At 41.8% G+C, this 12,405-nt stretch overlaps 1 protein-coding gene across 2 annotated transcripts in view; it reads left to right on the plus strand.

The window, feature by feature from the left end:
• The window catches only part of EYA3 (EYA transcriptional coactivator and phosphatase 3), a 90,352-nt gene that overhangs the window by 26,764 nt on the left and 51,183 nt on the right, over positions 1-12,405 (plus strand). Inside the window, exons 2-5 of one of the 2 annotated variants that reach the window (XM_040424330.1) lie at positions 1,844-1,908; positions 5,830-5,873; positions 6,427-6,497; positions 9,446-9,515. In XM_040424330.1, coding sequence (XP_040280264.1) covers positions 1,876-1,908; positions 5,830-5,873; positions 6,427-6,497; positions 9,446-9,515 — 218 coding nt within the window. In that variant the 5' untranslated portion in view covers positions 1,844-1,875. The remainder of the gene's footprint in view (positions 1-1,843; positions 1,909-5,829; positions 5,874-6,426; positions 6,498-9,445; positions 9,516-12,405) is intronic. The other variant, XM_040424331.1, reaches the window with a different exon arrangement.

The following is a 12,405-nucleotide window of genomic DNA, read 5'->3' on the forward strand; positions in this document are numbered from 1 at the left end:
TTTCTATTCTTCTGATCTGTCAGAAGAACAGAAAAATAATGGATCCTGTGCATCAGTTATGTACATTTGGAATCCATTTGGGCCATTTCTGTCTGGGATCCGTTTTTTTTAGACGGGTAAAAAAAAGTATTGGATGCAAACTGGAAAACCACAGCAGAAAGGCATAGGATTTTTTGGCCGTGTAAACATGATCTAAAGAAAAAGCAATTAAAGGGCATCTGTCAGCAGATTTGTACCTATGACACTGGATGACCTGTTGCATGTGCACTTGGTAGCTGAAGGCATCTGTGTTGGTCCCATGTTCATATGTGTCCGCATTGCTGAGAAAAATAAAGTTTTAATACATGCAAATTAACCTCTAGGAAAAAAGGGGAGTTGCTGTTACACCTAGAGGCTCTGCTCTCTCTGTAAGGCCCCTTGCAGACAAGCGTGTCCGGATGCGTTGCGAATGCATTCAGTGAAAAATGTGCGATTTTGCATGCAAACTCATTCAGTTTGGTCAGATTTTATCGCGTGGGTGCAATGCGATTTAATGCGTTTTGCACGCGCGTGATAAAAAAACTAAAGGTATACAAACAACATCTCTTAGCAACCATCCGTGAAAAATGCATTGCATCCGCACTTGCTTGCAGATGGGATGCGATTTTCACGCAGCTCCATTCACTTCTGTGGGGCCAGCGTTGCGTGAAAATTGCAAAATATAGAACATACCGCGATTTCTACGCAACGCACAAGTGATGCGTGAAAACCAATGCACATGTACACAGACCCATTGCGGGCGCAATGTGTACGCATAACGCATTTCACCCGTGCGGAATACTTGCTCGTGTGAAAGAGTCCTAACTACCATGCCTTCTCAGCTTTGATTGACAGGGCCAAAGAGTGAAAACGTCTTCACACGCGACCCTGTAAATCAAAGTATAGAACAGAGCCTCTAGGTGTAAAGGCAACACCCCCGTTGCTCCTAGAGGCTCATTTGCATATATGAAAACTTCAGCTGCCAAGCGCACATGTAACAGGTCAGCCAGTTTCATAGGTATAAGGCCTCCTGCACGCGAACGCGTGCGCCCCGTTGCCGTATTGCGGACCGCACTACGGAGTGCTTCCGTGGGGTTTCGTTCCGTACATTGACTCCGCAAAAAGATAGAACATGTCCTGTCTTTTTGCGGACTGGCCGGATCGCGGACCCATTAAAGTGAATGGGTCCGCAATCCGCTGCGGCTGCCCCACGAACAGTGTTCGTGCATTGCGGCCCACAGCACGACCACGGGGCGCACACGTTCGTGTGCAGGAGGCCTAAATCTGGTGACTGATGCCCTTTAATATCATTGAAGAACAGTATCAATTAAAATATTGAGGTTTGAAAAATGAAGCGATTTGCTCACTTTTCTTTCTCACTTTTAGGCCTCTTTCACACTACCGTTTTTTTTCCCGTTTTGCGGGCTGTTTTTTGCGTTCCGTATACGGAACCATTCATTTCAATGGTTCTGCAAATAAAAACTGAATGTATCCGTATGCATTCCGTTTCCGTTTTTCCGTTCCGTTGAAAGATAGAACATGTCCTATTATTGCCCACAAATCACGTTCCATGGGTCCGCAAAAAAAACAGGACACATACGGAAATGCATCCGTATTTTTTCCGTATCCGTTCCATTTTTGCGGAACCATCTATTGAAAATGTTATGCCCTGCCCAATTTTTTTTCTATGTAATTACTGTATACTGTATATGCCATACAGAAAAACGGAACGGAAATAAAAAAAATAAAAACGGACCGCAAAACACTGAAATAGCCATACGGTAGTGTGAAAGAGGCCTTAAATAGTTCCTGTTTTATTTTGCAGAGGACTTTATTCCCCTAAGGAAGACTGCAGCCATGGAGAATGGACAGGAAATGCCAGAACAACCGGTAACTATTTTTCTACTTTGTAGTACATGAATAGACATCATGCTTTTAACCCTTTTACTGCCAAGGACATGCAGTATGTTGTGCGTTTAAACAATAAGCTATTGGAGCTATAGTAAAAGGGATATAGCTTAATTTTTATTTTTATTTTTAGCTTCTCATCCTATCTTTCCACCATCCATCTTCTGTATGTTTACAGACATGCAGTCATGTCCCATAGTCTCCCTGGCACATGAGGGCACATGTTCCCTTTTTCTGCTAGGCTCCTCTGTCATTATAATAATTGATCCTCAAATGTATCGGTTGCACTAAAACCTGGACAATTAAATGAAGAATCTGTAAATGTTGTTGAAGTTTGTAACTTAAGACTGAAGATGACCGCAGTCAGATAGCTGTTGCATAATGCACGTTCCAAATAAATAGACCGAGTTTTTAGGCCGACAGTCATCACATGTGGTGGATGACTTCTTTTTTTTTTTTTTTTTTGTTTAAAACATGTTTCGGTGTTTCACTTTTTGTATATGAATTGGTGTTTTATAAAGACCCTTTTACATGGGCCAACACAGCCGGCAATTACCGGGAGCAAACAGTTTGTTCCCAATAACTGCCTTGTTATCAAAGGAGGTGAGAGCTGCATTTACATGCATCTAATGCTTTTACATTCATCTCCACTGTATGAGGATGTGGAATTACTGCTGCGATTACTCGTCCTCATTGAGAATCGTTGTTTCTGGGGAGCAGATCCCTCTTTAGACGGCACAGACTGCTGTCTCGAAAGGATTATTTAGGTGACTGAAGCAGCAATGCTTTCACCTGAAGAATGAGTGACACCTGGACCCACCGATCAGCTGTTTGAGAAGGCACCAGCATTCATAGAGGAGAATGAACACCCTATGCAAGAGCTTCTCTGTCCTCGTTCTAGAAATCGGTGAGAGTCTCAGTACTCAGACCCCCACCAATGCTATGTCTCTGACATGTTAAATCTTTTATGATATGCAGCACCGCGGCCTTCTCGTATCTCACCAAGCACAGCTCTGTATATCGTATAGCGGCTGTACTTGGTATTGCAGCTCAACCCCATTCACTTTTATGGGAATGAGCTGTACCTAGGCAACTTCACATGGCCTAGGTAAGACTGGAGAAGGCTGCGGCTCTACTGTGACCGCCACTGCTTTCTCAAACAGCTGATTGGCGGAGGTCCCAGGTGTCAGACTCCACCTCTCAGATGCCAATGACCTATCCATCAGTTAATATAACCCCTTAAGGTCTCTTGCACACAAACTTTATTTTTTCTGTTTTCATTCGTTTTTGAGGATTCAGTTTGCGGAACCATTCATTTCAATGGTTCTGTAAAAATAAACAGAATGTACTCCATATGCATTCAGTTTCCGTATTTCCATTCCGCTGAAAGATAGAACTTGTCCTTTTATTGGCCGCAAATAACGATCCGTGGATCCTTTCAAGTCAATGGATCCGCAAAAAAACGGAATGCATCCGTATCCGTTCCGTTTTTGCAGAACCATCTATTGAAAATGTAATGCCCAGCCCAATTTTTTCATGTACTTACTGTTTAAACTTACTGTTTATTGTATGTTTCCGTTTGTTACTTCACATGTTGATAAAAGTTACATGTGCACTGCATTTTATATATCGTTTTCTTTTTTTAGGTTTCTTTTATAATGTGTATACCAATTTTGAAAAAAATTCAAGGTTTTACCATCTCAAGACATATAATGAGGCTCAGTTCACATTCTTACTTTTTCGTACAAAAAAAACATTTCAGTATGTTGTCTTTTTTTGTTTGTTTTTTTATGAACCGCATATGCTATACTTGCTGTCACCCTGATAATTGATCCTGTAAAAGAAAATCGTCACTATTTACAAACCAATAGCTCATACCGACCAGTAGATTAGTATTTTATGAACGAATATCCAACCTTTTTTGATCTATGGTACACCCCTCACATTTTTGTATATTTTATAATATAATTTTATAAATAAATATTTTATTATCTTTTCATGGGACAACACTGTAGATCTGACACTTTGATACAATGTAAAGTAGTCAGTGAACAGCTTGTATAACAGTGTAAATTTGGTGTGCCTTCAAAATAACTCAACACACAGCCATTAATGTCTAAACCGCGGGCAACAAAAGTGAGTACACCCCTAAGTGAGAATGGCTAAATTGTGTCCAAAGTGTCAATATTTTGTGTGGCCACCATTATTTTCCAGCACTGCCTTAACTCTCCTGGGCATGGAGTTCACTTGAGCTTCACAAGTTGCCACTGGAATCCTCTTTATGGAGCTGGTGGATGTTAGAGACCTTGCGCTCCTCCACCTTCCATTTGAGGATTCCCCACAGATGCTTATTAATTGGGTCTGGTCTGGAGACATGCTTGGTCAGTCCAGCACTTTTACCCTCAGTGGTTGTCTTGGTTGCGTGTTTGGGGTCACAGTGCTCCAGAATAAAAAAATAAAAAAAACTATTAGCCATTGGCTCCTGAACTTAAAAATTTAGGTGGCAAATAAAATTTTTAGTCTCCAAATCAAAACCGAATCAAAATTTTGGTATCGTGACAACGCTACGCCGATCAGATCGGCGTAGGGTTGTCTCGATACCAAAATTTAGATTCGCTTTCGACACCATAAAAAAGTATCGCGATACTCAATACCACGCGAAAAAAAAAAAAAAACCCGCGTGCATTCCGCATTTTATGAAATGTTCGGCCCATAATAGAACACTCCCATGAAAAGATATAATAAAATATTTACAAAAATGTGAGGGGTGTACTCACTTTTGTCAGATACTGTAGATGCTTTTATTTCATTGTATTGCAAAGCAGAGTGTTCAGATCTCTCTTCAGGCGTTGCATATGACCCCAATATTTGCAACTGTTTACCCTACTTACACAGTTGTATATTTTGGGACCACATTGATTAGGACAATTTTCTAGTTTACCTTAAAGGGGTTGTCTCACTTCAGTAAGTGGCATTTATCATGTAGAGAAAGTTAATATAAGGCACTTACTAATGTATTGTGATTGTCCATATTGCTTCCTTTGCTGGCTGGATTCATTTTTCCATCACATTATACACTGCTTGTTTCCATGGTTACAGACCACCCTGAAATCCATCAGTGGTGGTCGTGCTTGCACAATATAGGAAAAAGCCCTAGCCTATGTGCACTCCCATGGTCCCAGTCAACAGAGAGGCTGACGCTTTTTCCTATAGTGTGCAAGCACGACTATCACTGATGGATATCATGGTGGTCAGTAACCATGGAAACGAGCAGTGTATAATGTGATGGAAAAATGAATCCAGCCAGCAAAGGAGGCAATATGGACAATCACAATACATTAGTAAGTGCCTTGTATTAACTTTCTCTACATGACAAATGCCACTTACTGAAGTGAGACAACCCCTTTAATTGAATAAGCAAACTTGTGACAGTAATTGCATAAAAAAAAAAAAAAACTGAACTGTACATCTGGATTTAGGGAGAAAATTTCCTTTGCGGTGATGTGGATTAACTGATAATCGTTCTCGAGTTTCTCTCCAGCAACACTACTTATAAGCCACATCCTTCAGTGTGCATCTATAGACACTCATTGCCTTCTGGAGAGATTTTATTTGCAGCTCGTCCGATACGCACTGTGTGTTTTCTGGAAAGATGCTATACCTGGCCATGTGATAAAAAGCTTAAGAAGAACTATACTGAATCTTAAAATTGATATAAGGTGATACTTTATTTTTTTAATTTTAATTTTATTTTATTTTTTTAAGCTTTCTATCAAAAATAAAATCAAGATGACCGCTTCTGTGTGAAAACCGTGTGTACAACATTTCCTTTAATCTCTGCAGTCTGGGCAGACTTTCACGAAGATTAAAGTTTATATTTTCAAAAAAATTTTTTTTCTTTAGGTCAAAAAAGCCAAAATGCAGGATGCCGGAGAGGAACCTGTAAGGTTAGTAAATGTGAAAGAGATTTTATCTTTACTTTTATCGTTTATCGCTCGCTGCTGCTGTTTTTTTTGTTTTTTTTTTCTAGTTGTGGTTAATATTGGACATTTTTCAGCTTTTGGTCCTCTGTTTTGTGAATTCACAATGAATTTTTATGTATCGGGGACAAGGGTGGTTTCCTTATTATATGTCTCTGTTGAGTTTTATGTGGACTGTTTGTACAACTACTTTTAAAGTGATTTACTAATGTTAAATGTAATTTCAACTGCTGGAATCAGTGCTTCATGGGAAAGCTGTACTCATGATTCTCGCTCCTTGCTCTTGTCCATCCAGAGGCGCCGTATACACTGAACATTAGGTAGGTACAAGTGTCGATACAGGAACACATTCATGCTGGTCTGGGAGAACACCTCAAAGGCTGTGCTATGAACTCTAGTTTACAAACGCCATATGAACATGGCCTTGCCCCTTCCCAGTTACCATTGCTGTCTGCCGAACATGTAATTATCTAATAAATGCTAATTGTTCATTGTCATCTCTGTATATATTTTTTTCAAGGCAAGTGAGTAACCGTGAAAGCAGCGCGCAGAAAGGTGAACTGCCTTCAAACCACTCTGTTTCCAATGAAAGTGCGTATGAACCAAAATCTTACTGTAAAATGCAATGTAAAACCCCAACTATAATAACCAGTGAAATTCCAGTTATTTTTTTTTTTTAGACAGAAAAATGTTTAATTCATCCAAGCATTAACTCTTAGTGGCGAGTCTAATTTCAACCCACTTTTATACACTATTTTACAGTTTAGGTGAAGTCTGCTCATTTTCACCTTTTAAACCGCTGCCAGTGGGGACATGAACATAGAGAATGCTTTTTTCACCCTGCTGGTGGCTCCATGCCTCAGAAAAAGACGTTTGATCCTATGTGCAAATAAAGTGCAAGTGCTCTGTTGGGTGGTCCATAGCACAGCAAGAGCCCCGACACTCCTCTCCTAACCGAGCCCAACTCCCTCCCCTCCAAACATCACGTACCTCCACTCTGAAACCTCGTGAAGGTGCAGTGTACAGCCTGACCTCCTCAGGTGGTAATATACAGCCTGGCTGGGCGCTGCACAAGATTTCAGAGCGGGGATGCATGACGTTGAGAGGAGATTGAAATGTCAATCAGGAGTGAGGGGGAGGAGTGGGGCTCCAGAGACCTGGATTCTGTCAGGATTTGCTTGTGTCATTTGATCTGACATAGATGTTACGGCTCTGTTAAGTTGATTAAGGTGCTCTCTCCCTAAGGAGAGTTAGTTCCCCCCTTGCTCGGACACAGGCCTCCTACCCAGTTAAGCCAGTACTCTCTGCTCTGCACTGATGAGGGGCAATCACCCAGAAACAGCTGTCTGCAGATGAGGTGCTGGCTTATTTACTATCCAAGTCATGTCTCAAGGCTTAGTTAAAGAGCTGAACATTGACTTATAGGATAGCTGCCTTACATCTGGTGGCATTAGACACAGAGCTTGTTAAGAGCTCATTTGCATTTCTTCCCTCCACGGCTCTGTTATGCATGGATCTTCTCCTATCAATCACTTGCTGTTTCACTATCTGCAATTACTTTATAGGATGCATTACTTTATAGGATCTGCTTTAAAGTGCTAGGGCTATTTTTCTGTCGTGGTCTTCAAGTTGAACAAGGGCTCATGCACACGAACGTATTTTCTTTCCGTGTCCGTTCAGTTTTTTTGCGGACCTTAAGCGGAACCATTCATTTCAATGGGTTAGCAAAAAAAAAACTGAAGTTACTCCGCGTGCATTACATTTCTGTATGTCCGTATTTCCGTTCCGCAAAAAAAAAAAAAAGTCCTTTTATTGTCCACATTACGGAGAAGGATAGGACTGTTCTATTTGGGGCCAGCTGTTCCGTTTTGCAAAATACGGAATGCACACGGGCGTCACCTGTATTTTCTGCTGATCCGTTTTTGTGGACTGCAAAATGCAGTCGTGAATGAGCAAAACTTGTGACAGTAATTGCATCGTGTGCATGGGCCCTAAATGGTATGTTGTTGAGAAAGCAACTGTCCAATCAGGAGCTCATTGATTGGTGTGTGAGACACTACTGGGGATGAATATTTTCTTTTTCTTTTTTTTTTTTCTTTTTTCTTTTTTTTTTTCTTTTTTTTTCTTCTTTTCCTCAGATCTTGCTGCTTGGCTGCGTTTTACCTCAGCTCCACTAGGGCAGAGTGGTGTTCTGTGGTTTCAGTTTAGTTTTACTTTAGGGACTTTAAAGTGTAACTGTCATATTTTCATAAAAAAAAAAAAAAACTATTTTATCATATGTTACTGCAGCTGCAGCAGTCTTTAATTTCTTCACCTAACGATGTTTAACCTCTACAATATGACTCCTCTGCCAGTTCTGCTTTCCCTCACTTCCTATACACACTTGCTGTAGCCAGCAGCTTCCTGCCAGCCAATCAGATTGGATTACTGAGAGACACACCTCCTCACTCTGAAGCAGGAATGCTCCTCTGTCTTCTGTTATTACTAAAGGGAAGACAGACAAGACATAGCAACAGTCCACTGGAAAGGGACAGGGGACATTAATGAAAGCTGCTGTTAGAAGTTAATTACAGATCTTTTGACAATCATTGACAGACTAAGGGTCCATTCACACATCTGCAATTCCATTCCGCATTTTGCGGAACGGAATTGCGGACCCATAAATTTCTTTGGGGCTGCACGATGTGCGGCCCCGATCCGGAATTGCGGACCCGCACTTCCGGGTCTGCAATTCCGATCCTGAAAAAATAGAACATGTCCTATTCTTGTCCGCAATAGCGGACAAGAATAGGCATATTCTCTTGGTGCCGGCAATGTGCGGTCCGCAAAATGCGGACCGCACATTGCCGCTGTCCGTGTTTTGAGGATCCGCAAAACACACACGGATGTGTAAATGGACCTTAACTCGGGTATACATGCCTAGCTCTGATAAACTAGCAAATAAAATAAAAAAGACAGTTGCACTTTAAGGTAGTCTGGTACACGCCTCCTGTTTCATGATTGGCTCAGGCTGCTGTTTTTTCTCACCACCTGCAGCTCTGCCTCCTCAGATTGGCTGCTGCAAGTCTTTTTCTTCATTTAGGTTTTATTGAAATTTTTCAGTACAACCAATCTGCAAGTTTTTTTTTTAACAGGCTCACCAAGAAGTCAGTGCTAGGCATAATGTTTATGAAGTACAGATTACTAAACCACCAAAACGGCCAGCGATCATTGGGCATGCACGCTCCAAACTGAGCATGCATGTGCAAAAGTAGACCGATACTGTATATTTTAAATATGACTACGTTTTCATACATTTTACATAGATGATATAGAATAACATTAATGGATATGTAAATTCACCCTCTGTGTTCCTCATGTATTGTAAAAGTTTTGTTGAATTGCTCATGTATTTTTATGCGATTTTTTTTTTTTTTTTTTTTTTTTTTTTTTTGTTATATTTTTTTAATGTATTTTTTTGGTAACTATGCCTGTCTTATTGCTGCTGTAGCTTGTGTACCATGCATTATATTTCATTTGGGATTTTTACCTTTCTCTAGCAGTCCTTCCCTGTGCTGACTACATATCTCGCACACCTGGTGACTACACCAGCCAGCTGTATTCCTCAAAGTAAGCTTATTTTAACACATACCTATTTCAGCAAATATGATTTTTGTGTCTTTCATATTTTACCATGACAATCACCTTCACTCTTAATTGCATAATCATTATTATTAATAAATATTAATATTCATTGGTTTGAATTTTCAATATTTGTTGCACGACCCAATAGTATGAATCCGAACCAGAGCTCCACAGCTTCTCTGTAGCATTACACCACACTTAAAGAAGTATTCTGGTTTTAGCAAATAAATGATATTTCTTTTGGATATATTTTCATCCTTTTTGTTCATTTCAAGAGGGGACTACCTGGTATGATGGAGGTGACCAGTTTAAAGATTTCTGCTTGTTGTCATTTAATAGGAACCTTCCTTGTTTGTTTACTCCCAGTGAATAATGATCTTTTTCATCCGCATCGTTGGGGGACACAGGCTTGACCATGGGTATAACTGTTGCCACTAGGAGGCAGACACTAAGCACAAAAGTGTGAGCTCCTCTCTTCGGCTATACCCTTCCTACAGGGACTAAGCTAAATCAGTTTTAGCTTAGTGTCTGTAGGATGGCCCTGGTGTGCAACGCTCTAGTGATTCCGTGGAGTCAGTTTACATTTCCTTACGTGTTCCCGAAGATCAGGTCCGAAGGTCTGCTCGTCATTCTCGTGGCCCCCGATTTGGCGACGCCGGGTGTGGCACTCATATCTAGACACCTTCTTCGCCGACTAACCCTGGCGTCTTCTTCTTCGGGAGGACCTCTTGTCGCAAGGACTGATCTTCCACCTGAGTTTAGGGTCGCTACATTCAACGGCATGGCTGTTGAAGCCTTCGTATTAAGGGCTCGGGGTTTCTCGGATGCGGTGGTCCAGACCATGATTTGTGCCAGAAAGCCGTCGTCTTCCTGAATATACCACCGGACCTGGAAGTCCTACTTTAGTTGGTGTGAGCGTCATTAGCTGTCTCCCGTTTGTTTCTCATTGCCGCGACTCTTGTCTTTCCTGCAGTCGGGCATGGACTTTGGGCTGGCTCTCTGCTCCCTCAAAGGGCAAGTTTCTGCGCTCTCCATTCTTTTTTAGCGGAACTTGACTTCCCTTTCTGCGGTTCAGACTTTTTTGTAGGGGGTGGCGCATGCTGCGCCCCCTTTCCGTCCTCTGTTGAATTCCTGGGATCTTAGACTAGTGCTCAACGCTCTCCAGTTTTCGCCGTTTGAGCCTTTGCAGCAGGTGTCTCTTCGCTACCTGTCCTACAAGGTGGCCTTTTTGGTGTCTGAACTCGCCGCTCTTTCATGTCGGTCGCCTTTCCTAATCTTCCGTCAGGACAAAGTAGTCCTTCGCCCTGTTCAGTCCTTCCTTCCGAAGGTTGTGTCGGAATTCCATCTAAATGAAAAGATTATTCTCCCTTCATTTTGTCCTGCCCCGTCTCATCTCCTTGAGCAGTCGCTCCACACTCTGGATTTAGTACGAGTCGTTAACATCTATCTGTCCCAGACGTCATCTTTCCGGTGGACAGATTAGCTGTTTGTGATTTCAGAGGGGCCGAGACGAGGGCTGGCTGCGTCTAAAACTTAAATTTCTCGATCGATTCATTTGCCCATTGTGAAGCGTAGCACGTCAATGACCGTGCCCCACCCTTCTGGGTGACTGCTTATTCATCTCGGGCAGTGGGGGCCTCTTGGGCCGTGCCTTACGGGGCTTCGGCCCTTCAGGTGTGCAAGGCGGCTACCTGGTCGTCTTTGCACACTTTTTCCTTGTTTTATAGGGTGCACACCTTTGCATCTTCCGATGCTTCTCTGGGGCATAGAGTTTTGCAGACGGCGGTTCTCTGGCAGGAGGGTTTCTTGTTATGCACACCCTTGGGACTGCTGTGTGACGTCCCATGGTCAACCCTGTGTTCCCCAATGATATGGATGAGAAAACAAGATTTTTGTGCTTACCGTAAAATCAGTTTCTCCTCCGTTCATTGGGGGACACGGCTGCCACCCGTTTTCTTGCTTACGGGCCTTACAGTAAGGAAACAGATTTTACGGTAAGTACAAAAATCTTGTTTTCCTGTCATGTGATGGTCACGTGTCCATCACAAGCCCAAGTCTGACTTTCTTCCCCTGGAAGTAAACTGTTCCTATTAAATTACAGCTGGTAGAAATCTTGACAACCACAAAGTATTGATGCTGAAATTATACTGAAATATTGTACAACTTTTGATGACTAGTATAACCGCATTATGGACTTAAACCAGAACCTCCCTTTAAGATCAGCTCTAAGCTGTCTTTGGTGCATAATATGTCATCAGGATTGCCCAGGGCCTGGTTAACATTATACTATGTGGTAAATTTCTTACCAGTTGCCAGTTCAGCAAGCACCTGTGGAGAACCACTGTTCTCATGTGAACATTTATAAAGACCGTCTTGGAGTGGGATGATAAGGTGCATGCTACGGAACGATATCAGGATGCTTTGATTCTCTCATAGGAGTCATCCTCCTTTTAATATAAAAAACACACACATTATTTTGTGTATTTGGGGCCAACGTGGCAGTATTATTTACCTTGCACACTTAAAAAATTTTTTTTTTTGCTGCCATTTATTTTTGTGAATCTGTCACCTATAATATGCTGCCCTAGTTAAGGGGTTGTGTATAGTTAAATCAAGCCCATAATAAAAAAAAAAAATAGTATTTACACTTATTAAAAGTTGGTCATATCCCAGGTTTTGCAGGCATAATGTCAGTACATTGTCCCCTGCTGTTTCTCTTGATCAGCGTTTCTGTGTCCACCTCCTTCGAGTTTGTGAGCCGTAGTAAGCTGGCTGCTTCTGAAACTGCAGCATCTTCTTGGCTGCTTAGCGGAGACACTGATCATACTGATAGTGATGAGAGAGACCGTGTTAGGCCCCATTCACACGTCCGCAA

Source organism: Bufo bufo, chromosome 3 (genome assembly GCF_905171765.1).
Source record: "Bufo bufo chromosome 3, aBufBuf1.1, whole genome shotgun sequence".
Taxonomy (NCBI): domain Eukaryota; kingdom Metazoa; phylum Chordata; class Amphibia; order Anura; family Bufonidae; genus Bufo; species Bufo bufo.